Below are 23,981 nucleotides of genomic sequence, written 5' to 3'. Positions count from 1 at the left end.
CCTTAAGTATTCTGCCCATATCAAATGAGAACAATATAATGACTGGAGGGAGTATTGTTTAATAGAGGCGAGGGCGACGTAAAACTTTCATCAGTATCATATTTTGGGAAGACAAAGATAAGTTCAAATCATGGTTATGTAACTCGGTGGAGCCATTTGAAATGACCAGTTTTCTTTTAAAAGTCGTTTCAGTGGTTTAACATATTAGGTCTGTTTTATCTGAAATGAAAACCATGAAAGAAATTGCCATGCTATCAACCCCTGATAATCAACCACCCCAGATTAATATTCCTACAAATTTCCACCACCATATCGAGTTGCATACCAGTGAGGCAGTGATACACAAATCGCAGACATTAGCTACTCCAGAGTTTCTCGATCCATTACATCAACTTATGTCCAATAAATTGAATCACACGGATTTTCAAGGGTGTTTGGCACACAAAAATGTGCAGTTTTTAGCTTCCTGCACTGAACACTGCGAGTATAAGCTAGCTTTGCACTTTGTGTGCCAAACGACGGCATTTCTGCAGCCTTTTAGGTGATTGGCTAATGCAATGCTATATTATTAGCATGCTCAAGGGGTGATTGTATGATTAACTGATACTTGTTTTGCAAGTGTCATAGTGATGTTTCGGCATTAGAACCACCTCCTCTACGTCCAGCCGTTGTATTCTTCAATATCTGCATTTCATAACAACTTTTGAGTATCAATGGAGAAAATGATACAATTGTTCAACAAACTTCAAAATCAAAATCACCACTTTCATCACAAAATCAATTGTAGAAGGAAAGCATTTCATGATGGCTTCATGCAACAAACTAGAAAATATGGAGTACCACGTAAAAAAAAAGTCCATTCAACATTTTAGCAACCTCATCCAGTCAGTTGTTTACTTTTTTAATTTTATGTCAGAGGTATTATAATCAAAGGAAGGTAGACGAATAATTTGGACAAGGTGAGTATTATTCTCCCTAGAAAAGCCAAGTTAAAGATCATAATTTTCCGTTATCCTTTTCGCCTAAGATAGAAAAGGCCAAGAAGATTTGGTATGGGTCACTGATAATGTCTCTACACAAGTGAATAATGGGACTTTTGTATTCGTAAGGACCACTGTTGTTTGCCAACCCTTAATCTCTATCATGATGGTATACTCTGTATAAGGCAACCCCCCAAACCAAGAAAAACACCTTAAATTGGTAGGACCGCTATGAGAGTTCCAAACCGCGAACAATATTGAAGAGGAATAATTTGATGAAGACAAAACTATAAAAGCAATGACTCAACAAGGAACTGTCTCGTAAAAGTCCGTATTCTATCAATGACTTGATAACTCAATGATACAAGTATCTCGTAGATAAAGTCATTGAGTAATGATACTCTTAACTTGGGTTCAAATTTTGTCAGAAGGCCCTGAACATAATCTTAACAACTAACTATCTACGGCAGACTAATGCACTAGGATAACCAATGATGCCCAGAATGCAATCGCTATTTTACAATACAGCCTAAATCAGTTGACAATCTCAACATAGAGTAAACAATGTTGGCACTTAGCTGCCTCAAGTGATGGAAGTTAAGAAACTGTAATTGGCACATAAAAAGAAGATGAGAAGATAAACACACATGTCTAAGCATTTGATTCTCGTTCTGCAATGTGGAGAGTCTTTCTTCCAGTTCTGAGTTCCTCTTCTCCAAGTCCTTCACTCTCGTCTCCAAATCACTCAAATATGCTTTCTTTCTTTCCCTGGCTTGTTGTGCTGAAACTCTATTTCTCAGTAACCTAACCCAATTAAACAACAATCCAGTTATCATCACAATTTCAAATAATCTCAAAAGATGGATAAAACTCAGATTTAACAAAGAAAAGAGTACAGTACAACCGAAATACAATGGTTGTTACCTCTTTAAGCGTTTGCTCTCTTTATCAGCTGGATTTCTTCCCCTTTTTCTTTGACCTTGCCCGGAAGCTTGAGCCTGGCCTGCACCCGCCACTGACCCAGTGTCGCGGCCAGAAGCCGATGTTCCAGCTGGGTCTGCCATCATTTCGGGAACCCTTCGAATTTCTTCATCGCTCTCTATTCCTTCAGGAATCACCAGAAATTAACCCCAAATTATCGACAAATTACTTCATCTATGTCTATCCACTACATAATTCCCGTTAAACGAATTTAACAAGTTTTTATAAAGGGTAAAGACATTAATTATCTAGAAACATTTTAAATCATTCGTTACTCAAAGCTCACAAATGTCAAAGATATTACTAAACCAACTCCTTGATTGGTGGAGGATCTCACGCACCAAGCAACTCAACAATAGCAACAACCTTATCTTGCTTATTTTCTTATTATTTGTTTCTTCTGTTACTTGATTCTCTCCTTATTTATTTCCTAGATTGTAGCTTCCTGTTGATAGCTAACAACTACTGTACTCATATATAAACTCATGTACACAGGAGATTATACATACATTAATTATCAACACTTATCTTATATGGTATCAGGTTAATTATCGATCCTTATACCGATTTGTCTTCTCACTGCCATCAACCTCTCAACAAATCCCATGGCATCCAACAACAATCTCATCCCCAATGCTGATGAACCAAATCGACCTCTTCTCTCCATTTCGTTTCCCCACTGCACAAAACTCACTGCTCAAACCTATCGATCATGGAGCTATCAAATCACACGCCTCCTTCAAGGATACGGGCTGTTCTCGTACCTTGACGGAACCACTAAACCTCCACCCAAAACCGTGACTCCCACAGCCACTGAAGCCAAACCAAACCCTGAACCCGTCTCAAACCCCGCCTACACCACCTGGTTTCGACAAGATCAACTCATCCTTGGTGCCATTGCTGGCACCCTCGATGAGTCGGTCTCCTCCATCCTCCTTGATGCAACCACGTCGCATGAGGCGTGGACCACCCTAGCCACAACCTTTGCCAACCCCTCACGCGGCCATATCCTTCAACTCAAGGATCGCCTCCGTCATCTCTCCTTAGGTGACAAAACCGTGTCTGAATACATGCTGGCCATTAAAGCATGTACTACTCAATTAGCCCAACTCGGAAAACCAGTGGATCCCGAGGACATTACCGCTCAAATTATTAGTGGTCTTGATCCCGTCCTATACAAATCTGTTATAGATACGGTTCAAGCCCGTGACTCGCCCATTTCATTTGAACAGTTTCATGAAAAACTAATACAACATGAACTCACTGTTAAAAACAACCCTCCTGCCACCACTTTCCCACCCTCGGCACATGCTGCCACCACCCGTCAGTCCAACCAAAACCCACCCCGCCACTATTATCCCAACAACCAGTCCAACAATCACTATCACAATCGAACCAACCATCACAACCAGACCCAAAACCGTAGTTCCAATACCTCAAACACCCAACCCAATCCGTTCAAGGGTCGCTGTCAATATTGCCGGGCTGTTGGTCACGTTATTCGTGATTGCCCTGATTTTAAGCGAGACTATCCTAATGTCTCCTTCCCACCACCACAACCGCGGCCACCCCACCCTTCTGCCCACACCGCAACCACCTCCCTCAACCCGACTGCCTCCTATCTTATAGATAGTGGGGCCTCTCACCATATCACAAATGACTTAGAAACTCTTGCTCTCCATTCTGCGTATGACGGTCCGGATGACTTAGTCATCGGTGACGGCTCCACCCTCTCCATCACTCATCACGGTTCTTTCTCTATTCCGACTTCCTCTTGCTCTCTTCTTTTTAATAACGTTCTTGTTGTCCCAAATATCTCTCGACCATTACTTTCAGTTTCTCAATTCTGTAAAGACAACCATGCTATTGCTTGTTTCTCACACACTTCTTGTTGTTTTAAGGCACTTAACTCCGGACAAATTCTTCTCCAAGGCCGCCTCATTGACGGCTCGTATCAGTGGACCCCACCAAAACCGCAACCTCTCGCTCATGCTGCTGTCTCTTCCACTAGCAATTTGTGGCACCACCGTCTAGGACACCCTTCCGTAGCTACATTAAAATTATTAAGTTCTTCCTTTAATTTTCGTTTTTCTGATTTTTCGCATTGTAATGCCTGCTTGATTAATAAGAGCCACAAACTTCCGTTCTCTGTTTCCACTTTACATTCCACCGCTCCTCTCGACCTCATTTACTCGGACGTCTGGACTGCACCGATTTTGTCCCATGACTCCTACAAATACTATATAATATTTGTTGACCACTACACACATTATTTTTGGCTCTATCCTATTAAGAAAAAATCAGACACCTTAACAACCTTTAATCGATTCAAAGCGATAATTGAAAAATTCTTTAATAAACCAATCCGTCAATTCTATTCAGATAATGGCGGTGAATACAAAAAATTAAATCCTTTACTCTTAGACGATGGTGTCACACACCTCACCTCACCACCACACACACCCGAACACAATGGCTTCGCTGAACGTCGTCATCGACACATTGTCGAAACCGGCCTTGCCCTCCTCACCCATGCTCGACTACCCACCACCTTTTGGCCCTATGCTTTTTCTACAGCCACTTATCTTATCAATCGGCTCCCCTCTGTCACTATCAACAATTCCACACCTTACCATCTTCTTTTTAACCAACCACCCAACTACCAAAAACTACACTCCTTCGGTTGTCTCTGTTACCCGTGGCTTCGGCCCTACAATAACCACAAACTCGATCCAAAATCCACTCCGTGTATCTTCGTTGGGTACTCTACCACCCAAAGTGCCTACCTATGTTTTGACCCCTCCACTCGCAAATTGTATACTTCACGCCATGTTCGATTTATCGAAAACGAATTTCCCTATCCTGACCTTGTCACCCAACCCGCCTCTGCCTCCCTTTCTCCTACTCAATGGTGTGAACTTACCATTCCCATCCTAACCCCATCACTCGCCATCACCTCACCAGAACCGTCCTCTCCACCTCACCCCTCTTCTCCACGCTCTCCACCTATCTCCTCCGCTGCCACGAACACCACTTCTCCAGCACTCTCCTCGCCTGCCTCCACTCAAAACCCCTCCTCGCCTGCCTCGGTTCCCACACCCACCACCTCCTCACCCACAATTTCCAACCCGTCACCCTCTACCTCCAGTCCTATTCCCACCCCACCTCCTCCTCCACCACTACCTCCTCGAGCCACAACCCGGTTATGTAATAATATCATCAAACCCAACCCAAAATACCATGATCCCAAGTATGCCAAAACCGCCACTCTCCCTAGCCCTCATGTCACTCCCACCACTACAAAACAAGCGCTCATCGACCCTCGTTGGCGCGCTGCCATGGTTGATGAATATGATGCCCTACTTCGCAACCAAACATGGACATTAGTACCTCGCAACCTTGCCCCGAATGTTGTTGGATGTAAATGGGTCTACCGAGTTAAATATAATCCCGATGGCAGTCTCAAACAACACAAAGCCCGCCTCGTAGCTAAAGGATTCCACCAACGCCCGGGAATCGATTATTCTGAAACATTTAGCCCCGTTATAAAACCCACCACCATTCGCCTTATCCTTACTTTAGCCGTGACCAATAACTGGCATCTCCACCAAATTGACATAAACAATGCCTTTTTACAAGGTAATCTCACTGATATGGTTTTTATGACACAACCACCTGGATTCGTAAATACCGAAAAACCCGATCATGTCTGCCGCCTTCACAAAGCAATCTATGGTCTCAAACAAGCCCCACGGGCTTGGTACACCGAACTTAAAACCTACCTCCTAGCTTCCGGTTTCACCAACTCCATTTCGGACCCCTCATTATTCATTTGTAATACCAATAATACCCGCCTCTTTGTGCTCGTCTATGTTGACGATATAATCGTCACAGGACCAAACACCACACATATACAATCATTTATTACCAATATCTCTACAAAATTTTCACTAAAAGACCTCGGACCCCTCTCTTACTTTCTTGGCATCGAAGTAACACCTACCAAAAGTGGCCTACATCTCAACCAAACAAAGTACTTATCTGACCTTCTACACAAATTCAATATGCAAGATTGTAAGCCTGCCTCTACACCAATGTTATCTCACCCACCTCTTATCACCGAACCATCTAATCCTATCGAAAACGAGAAAGACTTTCGTGCCATTGTCGGAAGTCTCCAATACCTATCTCTTACCCGCCCCGATATTGCGTTCCCTGTTAACAAGCTCGCTCAGTTTCTCACTCACCCCACCGCCTCCCACTGGTCAGCCCTAAAACGTCTATTAAGGTATCTCCAAGGAACTCTACATCTCGGCATACATATTCACAAGTCTTCTCCTCTCCGTCTTCATGCGTACTGTGACGCTGACTGGGGTGGTGACCCCAATGATTATGTTTCTACCTCCGGTTATCTCATCTATCTCGGCAGTAATCCTATTTCATGGTCTTCGAAGAAGCAAAAAGCACTCTCCATGTCTTCTACAGAAGCAGAATTTCGGGCCGTTGCGAATACGACAATCGAACTACTCTGGTTAAATTCTCTTCTTCAAGAACTTGGTCTATCGCACTCTAATGCTCCTACGATTTACTGCGATAATCTAAGTGCAACAAATTATTCGACCAACCCAGTTTTTCATTCTAGGATGAAACACCTCGCCTTGTCTTTTCACTTTGTCAAAGAGCATGTACGGCGAGGTACTATTCGCATTCAACATATTAATGGCACTGATCAGTTAGCTGACACTTTCACGAAACCGCTTCACAAGCCGCGCTTCCTCGAGTTATCTAACAAGATTGGACTCCGTCGAAGACCGTCCATCTTGAGCGGGAATGTCAAAGATATTACTAAACCAACTCCTTGATTGGTGGAGGATCTCACGCACCAAGCAACTCAACAATAGCAACAACCTTATCTTGCTTATTTTCTTATTATTTGTTTCTTCTGTTACTTGATTCTCTCCTTATTTATTTCCTAGATTGTAGCTTCCTGTTGATAGCTAACAACTACTGTACTCATATATAAACTCATGTACACAGGAGATTATACATACATTAATTATCAACACTTATCTTATAACAAAGACGGGGACAAGATTTGAACTTCAAACTTAGTACATTCTCTCCGAATTTTACTAATTGGAATATTGAACTCTAAATAATAAACTACTTTAATTAAAACCCAAAAAGGCGCAATTGCCAATTATTTCCACTTGAGGATCCACAAAATTAAATATCAAAATATATATATTTTTTTTTTAAAAAAAATCTCAGCTTTATGAGCAGCTAAACGCCTAAACATGACAGTCTCTTTTCTACACTTTCCACACTGCTACCCACATGGATAACCAAATCAAAACCGACAAGATTGTAGAAATAATATTCTAAAAATTTTCAGAATTTAAAATTCATAAGCTCCCCAAAGACAAATGCATAGAAAATACTAACTTTGTCATGGTAAAGTGTGAAAAATACATTATCACATTTATCTAAGTTAACTGTAATTCCATTAGAGTCACAAATAAAAATCGTGAATGTGAACTGGCTTAATTGGTAAAATTTTCTAATTATAGTAACCACACCCACCAAAAAATACACTAAGAAAATATTAATCTACATTGCTAACATAATTAATAAATGATCATCTGAAAATGTAAATCGGAGATCTCTTAGTGTAGTGGTTAAGACAAGAGAATGGTGGACAATAAGTCCCGGGTTTAAATCTCCCCTCCCTTCTAATTATAATACGACTAAGTAGGTGTTTTGTTATTAAATAAAACAAGGCAAGTAAGAAGAAGAAACCTTCTTTAAGATCAAGATGAAGGGCAGAACTAGAAGATCTCTCACTACTAGATGGCAATGAATTTGCAACCATTGATGTGCTACCGGTTGCTTGCTCTTGCATTTTAATTTTAATTATTTTTGTATAATTTTGACACACTTTTTCAGAACAAATTAAATAAAATGAAAGACAGTTGAATTTATGGTTTCATGCAGTTGATTTGGTTTATGGTGGATGGATAGAGAGAAAGGGCGGGATGTTACTGTTACTGTTACTGTATGTATGTACTCGATATTCTTTGCTATATTTAATTCTTTGTTTGCTTAGTTACACAGACTCATAATGGACTGAGAGTCGTTGGATTAGATTGTCACCAAACGTTATCAACGGTCATAAACATATAATCGTGGAGATGGTATGACCTTACACAAAATATTGTTATCAAAGGCATCAACATGACAATCGTGGAAGCTTTGTAGCCATTCATTTTAATGAAACAACTTATTTTAATCACTTTACAAGTTTTCTCCTAGTACTTCACCACTCTCTTCACACGTTAGGGACACCATCTCACAAATTAAAATGACGGTATTTATTTTTCAACCATTTAGGACTTTTTTTTGGATCAAACTTATAGGATCTCGAATCAACTAAACTTATAAGATCGAATCGAATCGAAATCAATTTATAGGATCGAATCGAACTTATAGGATTTGAATCGAATCAACTTATAGGATCGAATCGAATCAACTTATAGGATCTGAACTAAACTGAACTTATAGGATCTGAACTGAACTTATAAGATCTGAACTTAAATTAACTTAATTTAATTTAACTTTATTATTATTATTATTATTATTATTATTATTATTATTAAAAAAGAGCAACTATTATTATTATTAGAGAAAATTGTTGATTACAGCCTTTTATAAACCTCATTTTGAAAATTACAGCCTTATATAATTTTTTTTGAAAATTACATCCAAAATATTACTTTTCTTCTAAAATTGCACCAACTTGAGGTTTTTGGTGATTTTTGATGATGTTTTTTATGATGTACCCTTTATTATTTGAGAGCCTACTTACCCAAATTTCTTACCTCTCATTAACACAAACCAATTAATCACCCCAAACATCATAAAAACATCATAAAAATTCACCGGAAAACTCAAGTTGGTGCAATTTTAGAAGAAAAGTAATATTTTGTATGTAATTTTCAAAAAAAATTATATAAGGCTGTAATTTTCAAAATGAGTTTTATAAAAGGCTGTAATCAACAATTTTCTCTTATTATTATTATTATTATTATTATTATTATTATTATTATTATTATTATTATTTGTTAAGAGAGGACATTGATTAAAAAAAATAGTCTAAAACACAAGGTACGATAAAACATTTTTCCACTTTATATACATTGGTTGTTACTTGTTCATACATTATACTACGATTTCATTACGATAAAAAATAAATCACATATTACATCTTTTTTTCTAACCATTAATTTCCATATTACCATAATCATCATCACTTCCATCTTCACTATCACTCTCACTCTCACTCTCGACAAAGAATCCATGGCCTCGCCAAATGTGTTTGACTATGTTGTTCCGCACCTTATACATGGCCTTCCTCCGCTTTTTATCAAACATGCCCGAATCTACCGTTCCTTGAATGTTCACGTCATGTTGTATAATAGGTATTCCAAGAGTTTGCATCCTTATAAAATTATGGAGTGTGAATGTAGAAACAATGATCGACATTTGATACTTGGATGATATTTGGGGCATATTTTTTAACACCTTCCACCTTTTCTTCAATTGACTAAATGATATTTCAACTTTCATTCTCAAAGATGAATGTCGATAGTTGAAATACTCCAGCATTCCTTCGGGCGGCCTATGCTTATATTCAGGCATATGGCATCTAGCATTTAGGTCGCTGATAGGAGACAAATAGCCTAGTGTATTCGGGTACCCAGAGTCTACTAGATAATACTATCCCTCTGGTGGATGCGGGAAAACATATTTTGAATTAGTTAAAGCATCCCGCCATACCGTAGTGTCATGAGCACTCCCCTCCCATCCAACATGGATAAATGTGAAGATTCTATCAAATGAACAAGAGGCTAACACATTCCAACTTTTCCCACCATGACGATTTCGAAATGGCGCCCCATTTTCGTCTCTTACAATTGCTTGTATATGAGTTCCATCCAAAGCGCCAATAGCATTCTGAAATAATGTTAATATTACAATAATAGTGTGTACTAGTAGGCAGCAGCTACTACTTTTTATCTAATTACTTCAAATGTAAATTGACAAGTTAAAGTAAAGGTGAAGAACGTACCTCAAAATAGGGCCAGTAGAGTGAGTTGTTTTCCACCTCCGGAGGCACCTCTGATAAATCTCGATGAGGTCTAATAATATCATAGGATAATACCGCCAAGCCATCCAAAACTTTTTTAAAATACTTGCATATCGTAGATATTGAATGCTTGAATCTATCCGCAACATCACGATAAGAAGCTCCTTTCGCCAATATGTATAAACAAATTCCTATTTGCTCGTCCACTTTGATATATTTACCATCCACTAACAAGTTTTTTTCGATCATTAAATTCACAAGTTGTACAAATTGGGTTCTATCGAGTCGTAGTTGTTCTTCACATGACGTAGAATTTTCATTTAATAATCTATATATATACTCAGCACCACTTTCCCCCCATTTCCTTCTAGGTCGCCTGCTACTTGACGGTTCCGGCGATGAGGATGGCTCAGTTTCATTAAAAGATCTCCTCAATTCTTCCAATGCAACCATCAAAGACGCACGCTTAATAATATCATCCATTCTATACTAAAACAAAATTATAACAATTAAAGTAGATAACTAGACAATGTTAACTGATCTCTGACAAACCATCAATTGCATAAAGAAGGATTGTTTCATTCATCAAAACTAAACATAACAGCACACGGCCACACGTTATCTTGCAAATTCCAAAATTCATCAAAACTAAACATAACAGCACACGGCCACACTAAACATAACAGCACACGGCCACACGTTATCTTACAAATTCCAAAATACATCAAAACTAAACATAACAGCACACGGCCACACGTTAGCATACATAAAAACAGAGTCATTTGAACACAGAGGTTCTTACATCCACCCATCAAATTCAAACAGATTACTAAATAGCAACCTACGCAATAGGATAAAATGTGTCTATCCCTTGCAAATAAATCCTCTTTTGATTATCATTTTGTAGTGAGAGGAAATTATTAGCGTGGTTCTCATCACTCAAGTACCTAATAGCTTGGACAAAGTATTCATCACCATTTGTCTCCGCTACTTGCATCCTTGTCAACTCCGCACTAACCAACTGAGCCTTTGAAGGTGTACTTGACGAACCAATGCCCGACAAAAGTTGTATAACACTATCAAAACTAGCTTGCCTACGTTTGTTTTCAATGAAGTGGCTGGTTTCCTCAGATTTTCGTTTAAGACAGGTTCTTTGGGAAACTTTTCGAGCAACTGACCTAGGTGGAGATTTACTCTCGTCACCGGACAAGTTCACTATTTGGTCATCAACATTATCTTCTTCATCTTCATTATCACCAGAACTTTCATCAATATTAAGGCCTTCCAAATTATTAGTCAAGTACGATGATCCTTTTCCCATTGCCGGAGAAAAGCAGCCACCCACCCCATGAGCCGATTTGCCATCAAATAGTTGGGTCAAGAGATCAATATTCGGCAATTCTGACTTAACTAGTTTTTTGCCATACTTATGATGCCGCTGTATAAAAAAAATTCTTATATTGAAATTTGGACAACTTATCTAACAAACTCAATATAAATTACTTAGGAAATAATTATACCTCTAGAAATGCCGCATATCTCTCCAAAGACTCCTCTTGTACATCTATTTTGTTTGTCCTAGGATCGTATGCTATGCCAGTCAAATTTTGTAATTCCTCCCAAGCCTTGTATTGGTCTTTCTTGTAAGAATGATGGTTTATTGCTTGTTTTTCGCTAATATTACTCCTTGTTTGTGCATTAAAGATCTTGGCAATGCCATTCTAGTTAAACTTGCTAATTCTTTTATTTTTCTCATCATTCAAAATTTTAAGCATTACCCTTGAATTTTCATCAGTCCAAGTAAACCTTCCCATTATCTTTATTTGAAACAACAAAGAAACACACATGAACTTGGTATGCAAGAAGATACAGCTATTTGTGCATTAAAGGACGGAGGGATAAAACAAATTACTCATGCTGTTAATTACTCGCTGTGAAGACAAAATTGTACTCCTAAACAAGACACCAACTTGTCGGTACCGGGACGGAGGGAGTCTATATGTTTGGATGGTCAGTCAAAAATTTCAGCAATACCCATCAAATATTAAGTAAATGTAAAACCCAGAAAAAATACAACAAAATCGACACAACAAACTCCACATTAGCAAATATAAACTAACAAAACACCCTAAATTGACCTTAATTTAAATTCTAGTTTTGTTTATCATATCAATTACACCATAAGTTAATGCAAATAAATTGTCTATAAAAAAACCCCCAAATAATAAAAACCCTACTTACAAAAGTATACATAATTAAGAAACAAAGAATTTCGTTTAATGTAAAAAGAGGCACGAAAGTCAGAAATCGGATATTAAATAAGATCAAAACGTACCTTGGTGAAAGAACAACGGTGATGAAGGAGGTGATTAATGGGAGAGCTGAATAAGTGATAAGTGAGGGAGGTGAGTGTGGTAAGAGTTTATGAGGGGAGTGATGAATAATTTGTGTTATTAATGAGGAGTAAACTCTCACGGATGAAATTATTAAGTTTTTTTTTTTTTTTTTTAAAAAAAAAAAAGTTATTATGTGTATCGAATAATTAAATAAATGTTTTTGTGTCGGTTTTTAAAAAATAATACTCCGTATATAAATTTTATGAACTGAACTTATAGGATCTGAACTGAACTTATAGGATCGAATCGAATCGAACTTATAGGATCGAATCGAATCGAACTTATAGGATCGAATCGAACTTATAGGATCTAAACTGAACTGAACTTATAGGATCTGAACTGAACTGAACTTATAGGATCTGAACTGAACTTATAGGATCTGAACTGAACTAATCTTGCAAATTTTTTCTGATAATGGAGGAGAATACATTAAAATGGCTCATACACTCAATAACGATGGCATCACGCATCTTACGACCCCTCCTCACACCCCCGAATTAAACGGGTATGCCGAACGTCGACATCATCATATTGTTGAAACCGGTATGTCTCTCTTAACTCATGCTCGTTTACCCGCATCGTTTTGGACACATGCCTTTTCCATTGTCGTTTACCTAATAAACATACTACCCACTCCCACATTAACAAACTCATCTCCCTACTCTACCCTATTCGGTACCCAACTCAACTACGCAAAACTTCAAAGTTTCGGGTGCCTTTGTTGTCCGTGGCTCCGACCATATACATCTCACAAACTAGAACCACGGTCCAAACCTTGTGTCTTTGTCGGATACTCACCCACCTAAAGCGCATTTTATTTTCTTGACCCGACATCCCACAAAATATTTGTTTCTCGACATGTTAAATTTGTCGAAACATGCTTTCTCTACCCTGACCTTGTTCATGGACACACGACCACCACTACAGCGCCTGTCTCCCCTTCTCCCTAGTTCTATGAACCTGTCCCTCTCCCCTCCGCTGCCCCCACCCCAACCCCTACCTCATCACTATCCAATTCCACCCCTCCTACCACTCCTCGACAGCCCCCGAGCACACCCACCTCCCCTGTTTTCCAATCCCCATCTTCCCCTGCTACACAACCTATCTCGACACCCACTTCTACTACTCTCAGTCCTGCCACCACACCCCCACCTCCACCCCCACCACCACCCCCACGTGTTACCACTCGTCTATCCAACAACATTCGTAAACCAAACCCAAATATGCCAAGACTGTCACGCTGCTCCCTCCCTCTTGTCTTCCCAACACCACGAAACAAGCATTGGTTGATCCTTTATGGCGCGATGCAATGATCTTTGAATTCAATGCCTTGAAAAAGAACGATACATGGACACTTGTTCCCTCTAACCCGACCTATAATGTAATTGGTTGTAAGTGGATATATCGCATCAAATATAAACCCGACAACACCGTTGACAAATATAAGGCTAGGCACGTTGTAAAGGGATTTCTCCAATGCCCTGGTATTGATTACCCCGAGACTTTCAGTAAGGGTAGGCTCTGGAATTGGTCGTTAAACCTGCCACGGTACGTACACTGTTATCTGTAGCTCTCACTAAGGGTTGGTGTCTTCGCCAACTCGACATTAACAACGCCTTCTTACATGGCGCTCTATCTGATGAAGTTTATATGGCACAACCACCGGGATTCACTGATCCCGAACACCCCACGTATGTATGTAAGCTCACCAAAGCTATATACGGTCTTAAACAGGCTCCACGTGCCTGGTACACAACACTCAAGCAGCATCTTCTGGGTCTCGGTTTTGTGGCTTCCCTGGCTGATCCTTCACTATTTTTATACACGACACCGTCGCACACCATTTATTTATTAGTCTATGTTGATGATATTATCATCACTGGCTCCAACTCGTCTCATGTGTCTTCCTTTATCGAGTCCCTTGCCACACGGTTTTCATTAAAAGACTTAGGCACTTTATCGTATTTCTTAGGAGTCGAGGTCACCCCCAACCCCGCTGGTCTTCTTTTGACACAATCTAAATATATCCATGACTTATTGCACAACCATCGTATGATCGAGTCCAAGCCAGCTATCACACCTCTAGTTGTAAACCCTCCTCTTCATCTTGATGGGAGTCCTGAAATTTCCAACACCACCGACTATCGTGCTATACTTGGTAGTCTTCAATATCTCTCTTTTACTCGTCCCGATATTGCATTTGCTGTCAACAAATTGGCTCAATTCATGCAGCATCCCACCGAGCTCCATTGCAGTGCTCTTAAGCGATTACTTCGTTATCTAAATGGCACGTCCCATGTTGGCTTGCAACTTTATCGTTCCTCACCATCTCGTCTCCATGCCTATTGTGATGCTGATTTTGCTGGGGACCGTGATTCTTTTATTTCTACGATTGGATTCGTCACTTATCTGGGTCACAATGCTATATCTTGGGCATCCAAGCAACAACGTGCTTTAGCTTGCTCTTCTACTGAGGCCGAATTTCGGGCCGTAGCTACTACTTCCGCTGAGCTCACTTGGTTACATTCTCTACTTACTGAACTTTGTGTTCCATTTTCTACACCACCGGTTATCTACTCTGATAATCTTAGTGCTACTCATTACTCTGCTAATCCCGTTTTTCATTCTCGAATGGAACATTTGGCTCTTGCGTTTCATTTTGTCCGTGAACAAGTTCAACAAGGTAAACTTCGTGTTCAACATATTTCTGGGAATGATCAACTAGCTGATTTTCTTACAAAACCGTTGCCTTGTCCTCGTTTTGAGTCTCTGTTGTCCAAGATCGGTCTTTCCTTTGGGTCGTCCGTCTTGCGGGGGCGTGTTAGTAATACTTCAGTCAAATAGCCTTTCCTTAATGTTATTGTAATCTTTATTTTCCTTATTTGTATACTTTTCAATTCTTGTAATCACCTTAGTTTATTTAATAGGTTTATGGTAAATATTCTTAGCTAGCTTTCTTGTGCTTTAATACATTGTAATAGTATATAAGGATATGATTGTACTCATTGAAAATCATCAATAACAATTAACCTTTCAATAAACCTTACAAGGTATCAGAGCCTTCCGATCCACATAAAATACAACCGTCTTTGTCCAACCTCCAACATGTCGAGCAACACCATCAAAAACATCTACGAACCGAGTGTTCCACTCTAGCTTGTCAATCTCTCCATGGTTGACAAACTCACTCCATTAACGTTCATGCAATGGCAAGATCAAGTTGCATCGTTCCTCACCGGTTACGACCTACTCAAATACCTCGACGGAACCCACCCATGCCCACCCGACACCATATCCGCTCCCACAGACACAGACAAATTCGCCGTCACCACCAACCCTGCGTTTCACACTTGGAAACGTCAAGACCAACTTATCAAAGGTGCCTTACTTGGTACCCTAACACCCGAAACCCATGCCCTTGTCATGCATGCACCAACCTCGCATGATGTATGGACCGTTCTCACCAACACTTATGCAAAATCCACCCGTGGCCACATCCTCCAAGTCAAAGACCGTCTCAAATCCATCACCAAAGAATCAACCCAATCCATCACTGACTATATGCACTGCATAAAGTCTTGCACCGACAATCTCGCCATCTTAGGAAAGCCAATGGACAACGAGGATATCATTGCTGAAATTATTCGTGGCTTAGACTACGAAACCTACAAACCAATTATCGATGCCATTAACGCGCGTTATGACCCGATTTCCTTTGACACCCTCCATGAAAAACTCATAAACTTTGACCTCACTCAAAAGAACCTCACCAAACCCACCCTTTTTCCCGCTTTTGCTCATCCCGCCCAAGCCCAAGCTACTCGAGTCCAGAACCGTCAATACACTCCCAATCATAATCGTGCCTCAACCTCAACTACCTCACCTCCATCCACGGATAACTACATCCCTGCCCTGTTCAAAGTCAAGTGCCAATATTGTCGCGCCATAGGCCATGTCATATCGAGCTGTTACAAGTTCAAACGCGACTATCCCGATGTGGTTTTTCCACCATCCTCAGCTTTTCCACCTGCCCGTCAAAAACGTCAGTCACCCCAAGCTCACACGGCCACCACGCATCCCACCTCCCCCGCTGCCTCTCACCCCTGGCTTGTTGACAGTGGTGCTACCCATCACATTACTAATGATCTTGAAAACCTTGCCCTACACACACTGTATGATGGCAGTGATGAACCTTATTGGCAATGGGTCTTCCTTGCCTATCTCTTGTATAGGTTCATTTCATGTCTCACTCTCCTCCACTTCTAATTTAGCCTTTAAAAACGTGTTATTTGTTCCATCAATTTCTCGTAATATTTTGTCTGTTTCACAATTTTGCCTTGACAACCATTGCTTATTTTGAATTTTCACAAAACTCTTTTTCTATACAGGACTCTCAAACTCATCGGATTCTAATAAGCGGACCGTGTAATGGTGGAGTCTATGAATGGCACCCTCCTCAACCGATCGCTTACACTAGCCGTCTCTCCAAAGACTATGGTTGGCATCATCGTCTTGGACACCCTTCGGCAAAAATATTACGTTATTTAATTTCAAAGTTTTCTATTGCAGATCCTAGTTCATTAGTGGATTTTTGTAACTCTTGTCATATTCACAAGAGCCACAAGTTGGAATTTTCTACTTCTACGATACAATCTAAAGCACCATTGGATTTGATTTTTACCGATGTATGGTCATCTCCTATTGTTTCCTATGATAATTTCAAATATTATATTATCTTAGTTGATCACTTTACAAACTATATTTGGCTATATCCGTTGAAATTAAAATCCGATGCTACCACCGTTTTTGTTCGATTTCAAAAACTAGTTGAAATTTTTTTAAAAACGACTAATCTTGCAAATTTTTTCTGATAATGGAGGAGAATACATTAAAATGGCTCATACACTCAATAACGATGGCATCACGCATCTTACGACCCCTCCTCACACCCCCGAATTAAACGGGTATGCCGAACGTCGACATCATCATATTGTTGAAACCGGTATGTCTCTCTTAACTCATGCTCGTTTACCCGCATCGTTTTGGACACATGCCTTTTCCATTGCCGTTTACCTAATAAACAGACTACCCACTCCCACATTAACAAACTCATCTCCCTACTCTACCCTATTCGGTACCCAACCCAACTACGCAAAACTTCGAAGTTTCGGGTGCCTTTGTTACCCGTGGCTCCGACCATATACATCTCACAAACTAGAACCACGGTCCAAACCTTGTGTCTTTGTCGGATACTCACCCACCTAAAGCGCATTTTATTTTCTTGACCCGACATCCCACAAAATATTTGTTTCTTGACATGTTAAATTTGTCGAAACATGCTTTCTCTACCCTGACCTTGTTCATGGCCACACGACCACCACTACAGCGCCTGTCTCCCCTTCTCCCTAGTTCTATGAACTTGTCCCTCTCCCCTCCGCTGCCCCCACCCCAACCCCTGCCTCATCACCATCCAATTCCACCCCTCCTACCACTCCTCGACAGCCCCTGAGCACACCCACCTCCCCTGTTTTCCAATCCCCATCTTCCCCTGCTACACAACCTATCTCGACACCCACTTCTACTACTCTCAGTCCTGCCACCACACCCCCACCTCCAGCACCACCACCACCCCCACCTCCCCCACGTGTTACCACTCCCCTATCCAACAACATTCGCAAACCAAACCCCAAATATGCCAAAACTGCCACGCTGCTCCTCCCTCTTGTCTTCCCAACACCACGAAACAAGCCTTGGTTGATCCTTTATGGCGCGATGCAATGAACTCTGAATTCAATGCCTTGAAAAAGAACGATACATGGACACTTGTTCCCTCTAACCCGACCTATAATGTAATTGGTTGTAAGTGGATATATCGCATCAAATATAAACCCGACAACACCGTTGACAAATATAAGGCTAGGCTCGTTGCAAAGGGATTTCTCCAATGCCATGGTATTGATTACTCCGAGACTTTCAGTAAGGGTAGGCTCTGGTATTGGTCATTAAACCTGCCACGGTACGTACACTGTTATCTGTAGCTCTCACTAAGGGTTGGTGTCTTCGCCAACTCGACATTAACAACGCCTTCTTACATGGCGCTCTATCTGATGAATTTTATATGGCATAACCACCGGGATTCACTGATCCCGAACACCCCACGTATGTATGTAAGCTCACCAAAGCTATATACGGTCTTAAACAGGCTCCACGTGCCTGATACACGACACTCAAGTAGCATCTTCTGGGTCTCGGTTTTGTGGCTTCCCTGGCTGATCCTTCACTATTTTTATACACGACACCGTCGTACACCATTTATTTATTAGTCTATGTTGATGATATTATCATCACTGGCTCCAACTCGTCTCATGTGTCTTCCTTTATCGAGTCCCTTGCCACACAGTTTTCATTAAAAGACTTGGGCACTTTATCGTATTTCTTAGGAGTCGAGGTCACCCCCAACCCCGCTGGTCTTCTTTTGACACAATCTAAATATATCCATGACTTATTGCACAACCATCGTATGATCGAGTCCAAGCCAGCTAGCACACCTCTAGCTATAAACCCTTCTCTTCATCTTGATGGGAGTCCTAAAATTTCCACCACCACCGACTATCGTGCTATACTTGGTAGTCTTCAATATCTCTCTTTTACTCGTCCCGACATTTCATTTGCTGTCAACAAATTGGCTCAGTTCATGCAGCATGCCACCGAGCTCCATTGGACTGCTCTTAAGCGATTACTTCGTTATCTAAATGGCACGTCCCATGTTGGCTTGCAACTTTATCGTTCCTCACCATCTCGTCTCCATGCCTATTGTGATGCTGATTTTACTGGGGACCGTGATTCTTTTGTTTCTACGACTGGCTTCGTCACTTATCTGGGTCGCAATGATATATCTTGGGCATCCAAGAAACAGCGTGCTTTAGCTTGCTCTTATACTGAGGCCGAATTTCGGGCCGTAGCTACTACTTCCGCTGAGCTCACTTGGTTACATTCTCTATTTACTGAACTTCGTGTTTCATTTTCTACACCACCGGTTATCTACTGTGTTAATCTTAGTGCTACTCATTACTCTGCTAATCCCGTTTTCCATTCTCGAATGAAACATTTGGCTCTTGCGTTTCATTTTGTCCGTGAACAAGTTCAACAAGGTAAACTTCGTGTTCAACATATTTCTGGGAATGATCAACTAGCTGATGTTCTTACAAAACCGTTGCCTCGTCCTCGTTTTGAGTCTCTGTTGTCCAAGATCGGTCTTTCCTTTGGGTCGTCCGTCTTGCGGGGGCGTGTTAGTAATACTTCCGTCAAATAGCCTTTCCTTAATGTTATTGTAATCTTTATTTTCCTTATTTGTATACTTTCCAATTCTTGTAATTACCTTAGTTTATTTGATAGGTTTAAGGTAAATATTCTTAGCTAACTTTCTTGTGCTTCAATACATTCTAATAGTATATAAGGATATGATTGTACTCATTGAAAATCATCAATAACAATTAACCTTTTAATAAACCTTACATCGGTCAATTATTCGTCTTTCTATCTTAGAAATGTCTTTGATGGCAATTGGATCCTCCCCACTCAATTTGGTCCACTGATCATCTAATAATTGATACTCTCCTCTTTCTGTTTTGTGGGCAAAAACTAAAGTTAAACAAATAACCGGGACGGAGAAAATATATAATGTGAAACACAAAATAAGATAATAACATTCTCTTTTTATATATATTATCTTGTTCACGTTTTACATCTTTTTATAAATTGTATATTACCATGTTATCTCTTTTTGTCTCTTTCTTTTTTATCTTCAATTTCTTCGTCAAATATTTGTCCTAATAAATATAGTAAGACGTACGAATTTGACAAAATTCTATGTAAAGAACTTTGTTTTCCCAATCGTGTTCGGTTTTCTTTAGTTATTTTGTTACTGTCGTTGATTCCCGCTCCTGTGGTCGACATGAATTGGATTCCCGCTTCGTGGTCGACGGTTGTATATAGGTTATTGACTTATTGCAGGTTTTGGTTGTATTGGTTTGGCTTAAAACAATGCAAACGGGCATTGTGGTTGGGCAGCAGGCCGTTGTTTCCAGTAATCCTAATGAAAAATTTGTGAGGAAAGTTAACCCATTGTTGACGATTCTGACGAAAAATCTATCAGGAAAGTCAGCTCTCTGTTGACTTTATTGACGGATTTTCCGTCAGAATGGTCAACAATGGATGACTTTCTGTCAGACCCAAAGGAGAGATTTGACAGAAATTCAGTCAGTAAAGTCAACTTAACAGGAAGTTGACTTTACTGAGAGAATATGGTTGACGGATTAGCCGTCAATTTTGGACTGGAATTCCGTCAAGATTGCGTTTTGGTGACGAATCGTAGTGACGCGCTTTCCTGACGGATTTTCCATTAGGAACCCGCGTTTCTGACGGATAAAAGCTGTTGTTGACGGAATTTGTCCGTTAGCTTTCCGTGTTTTCTTTGTAGTGTGGGCAGTGTAGGCCCAACAAAACGAACTCGACCTGATTGACCCAACCCGAAAATACTGACCCGAGACCCAAAATTGACCGAACTACAACATTCGAATGTGTCTATGAACTGGAATTGACCCGACTCGACCCGAAGCTAACTCGAACTTTGTCGACCTGTAACTGACTCGAACTTGAAATGACCCGATCCGAAACAACCCAACCCGAAAATTATCCGACAAAACAGAACTCTAATTGGCTAAAATGACTAATTTAAAATCAACTTTAAATTATTTGCGAATGAGAATCAATCTTTAAGATTAAATTATTGTCTAATACTCCCTCTTATTCACTATTTTCTTCCCTATTTCCTAAAACGTATTATTCTGTTTTTCTTATTTTGGAAACTTTTATTCTTATTTTATTCATCACTTTCTCCAATCACCAAACCCCACCCAACTCTTTTACCCATATTTTATTACTTTTCTTAATGTTTTTGCCCCACAATTTCTTATTTAACTCCTAATTATTCATTCTCATCTTCTATCACCAACCCCACCCAACACTTTTACTCTTATTTTATTGCTCGCCTTAATTTTTTTTTTTTTTTGATTAGGTAAGAAAACTAGATTGATCCTCTAGGGTAGGACCAACCTATCTCATCCTTTCGAATGAGGGAGGTAAATTGAAGCCACCGGCTATCAAACCACCTCGAAAGAGTTGGACATGAATGTCCAATGTCCAACAGAAGCCATGAAGTCAGCAATCTTGTTGGCTTCACGAAAGCAATGTTTAATTATCATTTCATCGAAAAAATGAAGGTCTAATTTCACATCCTTAATAATACTAGAAATTTTCCACGGAATTTGCCAAGTACCTCGAATCGAGTTCGCCGCGTGTCCACAAACAAAGAGAAGAAAATACTGAATAGGAGGGAGTACAAAACATACCTTTTTCTTTATTAATCATTGATCTGATCTAAAATAAACCAATCCATTTGACTCGAAAATAATCAGACCAAAATATGGAAACAAACCCGGCCCGAACCCGGCTCGACTGGCCCATTTGCCGAGTCTAGGCAAGTCAGTAGTCACAAGTGGCTCTTGAGGGTAACTTGATATTGTCTAATAGTCCAATACTATGACACAAGTGGGTCCTATTGTCTATGAAGAGGCTGGTCGGCACTCGGCAGCTTCATTGGCATGGTTAAATTGACTTTGATCAATTTTGACATTCTCCAGTGTTGCTCCATTTTCCCAAACCTTACATTATCATCACATGTCAATGCCATAAGAGTCTACTACCTACATAGAGAGTTCACTCCAAATTCTAAGCCAACGCTTGCAAAACATAGAAATTAATCAAGAAATCAAGTCATGGGAGATGAACAAATTAAGGTGATGGCAACTTCATTACGATCCAAACTTGGGTCTTTGCCTCTTGTTCTCTCCTCTAAACCTTGCATTTATAAGGCCCCTAAACATATTTTCAAGGTAAATGAGGAGTATTATCGGCCTTCAATTGTGTCGATTGGTCCTCTTTACTATCAAGATCCATCCTTAGAAACCACGGTAGAGCTCAAATTAAGGCACTTGCAATGTTTTCTAGACCATGACCACAACCCTTATACCTTAGAAGATTACCTCAAATTTATGAGAGAATGTGAAGAGGAAGTTCGTGCCTGTTATGCAGAAAAGATAACTCTTTCTAGCAACGAGTTTATTGAGATGTTATTGATTGACGCATCATTCATCATATTTTTATGGTATAGCTATCAATTCTCGCTAAAAAACCATCCTAGTCGAGATAAGATGATAGAGGTGTTTTCTTCGGTGGAACGCGACTTATTTTTAGAAGAAAACCAACTCCCTTTCTTCATCCTCAATAACCTATACGACATGGCATACGGTACGAGCTCTCATCATTCTCATGGAGTATCATTTATAGATCTCACTTGTACTTTTGTATACAATAGATTTGTACGTGGGAAATATACTACCAATGCATCAACTATAACTGATGACCAGAAAAGGGAAGGATGTAACATTAAGCATTTAGTCGATTTCTTAAGGACATACATCATATTACCTTCAAACCCTCGACGAGAACTATCAGACATCAATGCTAGAGAAGATTGTCCTCAATTTCCTTTGAGCGTCACAGAGTTAAAAGCGGCCGGAGTTAAGTTTGCGACAACCAAATGTAAGAGTTTACTAGACATACGCTTTGTTAATGGGGTTTTATACATTCCGAGTTTTACTATTCAAGACAACACAGAACCCTTGTTTCGGAGTATACTGTTGTTTGAGCAATGCCATCATTATTTTGATTCTTACTTCATCGACTACATGTACTTTCTATTTCATTTGATCAAATCTCCACGAGATGTGAGGATAGTTGTTGAGAATGGGATCATTGACGGTTGGCTAGCAAGCGACGAGGAGGTGGCAAATGTGTTCAAGGGCATCATCAATTCTGTTCCAGTTAACCTTGAAAACTACTATTACTCTGCCATTGCTACAGATTTGAATGCATATGCTTCGACTCCTTGGCACCGTTGGAAGGTGATATTGCATAAAGACTATTTCAATCATCCTTGGGCGATTACGTCTCTCATCTATGCTATTGCACTTCTTATTCTTACTTTGTTGCAAACTATTTGTGCATTTACTTCCCTAAAGTAACCCATTTTCATGCTACCAGTACCATACCTCTTTGCACTCTTGTGGCTTTTTGGATAATTTGTGTATCTTGCAGTGCGTCAGAAGAGAATTCGGATGAAAGTTGAATTTGTTAACTACTCCGTACATTTAGGGTCAGTAGTGAATTATTTAACAAAACTGATTTCTAACAAACTTGCTCATGCTTGTCAGATAATAATCTGTAGATTCATTACAGTTCTCTAGCTTGTTCATAATCAGACGGAATATGTAAGATTTAGGATGAACGCACATCTGCATTTTTCAAATCAAGGTAAAACAAAAACACAAGGAACTGGGTTGTTATATGTTTGAATAA

General features: G+C 39.9%; 3 protein-coding genes across 4 annotated transcripts; 1 reads left to right on the top strand and 2 right to left on the bottom strand.

The window, feature by feature from the left end:
• Positions 1–249: 249 nt before the first annotated feature.
• On the bottom strand, positions 250–8,045 carry LOC141602544 (transcription factor HY5). Of its 2 annotated transcripts, none has more exons than XM_074422777.1 (4): positions 7,761–8,045; positions 1,905–2,085; positions 1,628–1,784; positions 250–684 (listed from the first exon to the last, which is right to left on the bottom strand). In XM_074422777.1, exons 1-4 carry the CDS (start codon positions 7,861–7,863, stop codon positions 622–624), a joined length of 504 nt encoding a protein of 167 aa, XP_074278878.1. In that variant the 5' UTR covers positions 7,864–8,045; the 3' UTR covers positions 250–621. The 2 variants fall into 2 exon arrangements, with proteins under 2 accessions (XP_074278878.1, XP_074278882.1); XM_074422781.1 differs by having other exon boundaries at positions 1,905–2,079.
• Positions 8,046–10,798: 2,753 nt separating this feature from the next.
• LOC141643483 (uncharacterized) lies at positions 10,799–13,707 on the bottom strand. Its single transcript, XM_074452669.1, has 3 exons — positions 13,504–13,707; positions 11,628–11,828; positions 10,799–11,545 (listed from the first exon to the last, which is right to left on the bottom strand). The coding sequence occupies exons 1-3, from the start codon at positions 13,705–13,707 to the stop codon at positions 10,949–10,951; spliced, it is 1,002 nt and encodes a 333-aa protein (XP_074308770.1). The 3' UTR covers positions 10,799–10,948.
• Positions 13,708–22,154: 8,447 nt separating this feature from the next.
• On the top strand, positions 22,155–23,772 carry LOC141585853 (UPF0481 protein At3g47200-like). The gene has a single exon (XM_074406949.1). It carries the CDS (start codon positions 22,340–22,342, stop codon positions 23,645–23,647), a length of 1,308 nt encoding a protein of 435 aa, XP_074263050.1. The 5' UTR covers positions 22,155–22,339; the 3' UTR covers positions 23,648–23,772.
• The last annotated feature ends 209 nt before the right edge of the window (positions 23,773–23,981 follow it).

Source organism: Silene latifolia, chromosome 1, assembly GCF_048544455.1.
Source record: "Silene latifolia isolate original U9 population chromosome 1, ASM4854445v1, whole genome shotgun sequence".
Lineage (NCBI taxonomy): Eukaryota > Viridiplantae > Streptophyta > Magnoliopsida > Caryophyllales > Caryophyllaceae > Silene > Silene latifolia.
This window is presented reverse-complemented; position numbering and strand designations above follow the sequence as displayed.

Coding starts and splice junctions, on each gene's coding strand:
- LOC141602544 (XM_074422777.1), bottom strand. CDS start 7,863: ATGCAAGAGCAAGCAACCGGTAGCACATCAATGGTTGCAAATTCATTG. Junction 2,086..7,760: donor TCATCTTGATCTTAAAGAAG/GTTTCTTCTTCT, acceptor TGATTCCTGAAG/GAATAGAGAGCGATGAAGAA. Junction 685..1,627: donor AGAATCAAATGCTTAGACAT/GTGTGTTTATCT, acceptor TATGAAATGCAG/ATATTGAAGAATACAACGGC.
- LOC141643483 (XM_074452669.1), bottom strand. CDS start 13,707: ATGTTGTTGGATAGACGAGTGGTAACACGTGGGGGTGGTGGTGGGGGT. Junction 11,829..13,503: donor TGGAATTGGATAGTGATGAG/GTAGGGGTTGGG, acceptor AAGTTTAACTAG/AATGGCATTGCCAAGATCTT. Junction 11,546..11,627: donor GATATGCGGCATTTCTAGAG/GTATAATTATTT, acceptor TTTTTTATACAG/CGGCATCATAAGTATGGCAA.
- LOC141585853 (XM_074406949.1), top strand. CDS start 22,340: ATGGGAGATGAACAAATTAAGGTGATGGCAACTTCATTACGATCCAAA.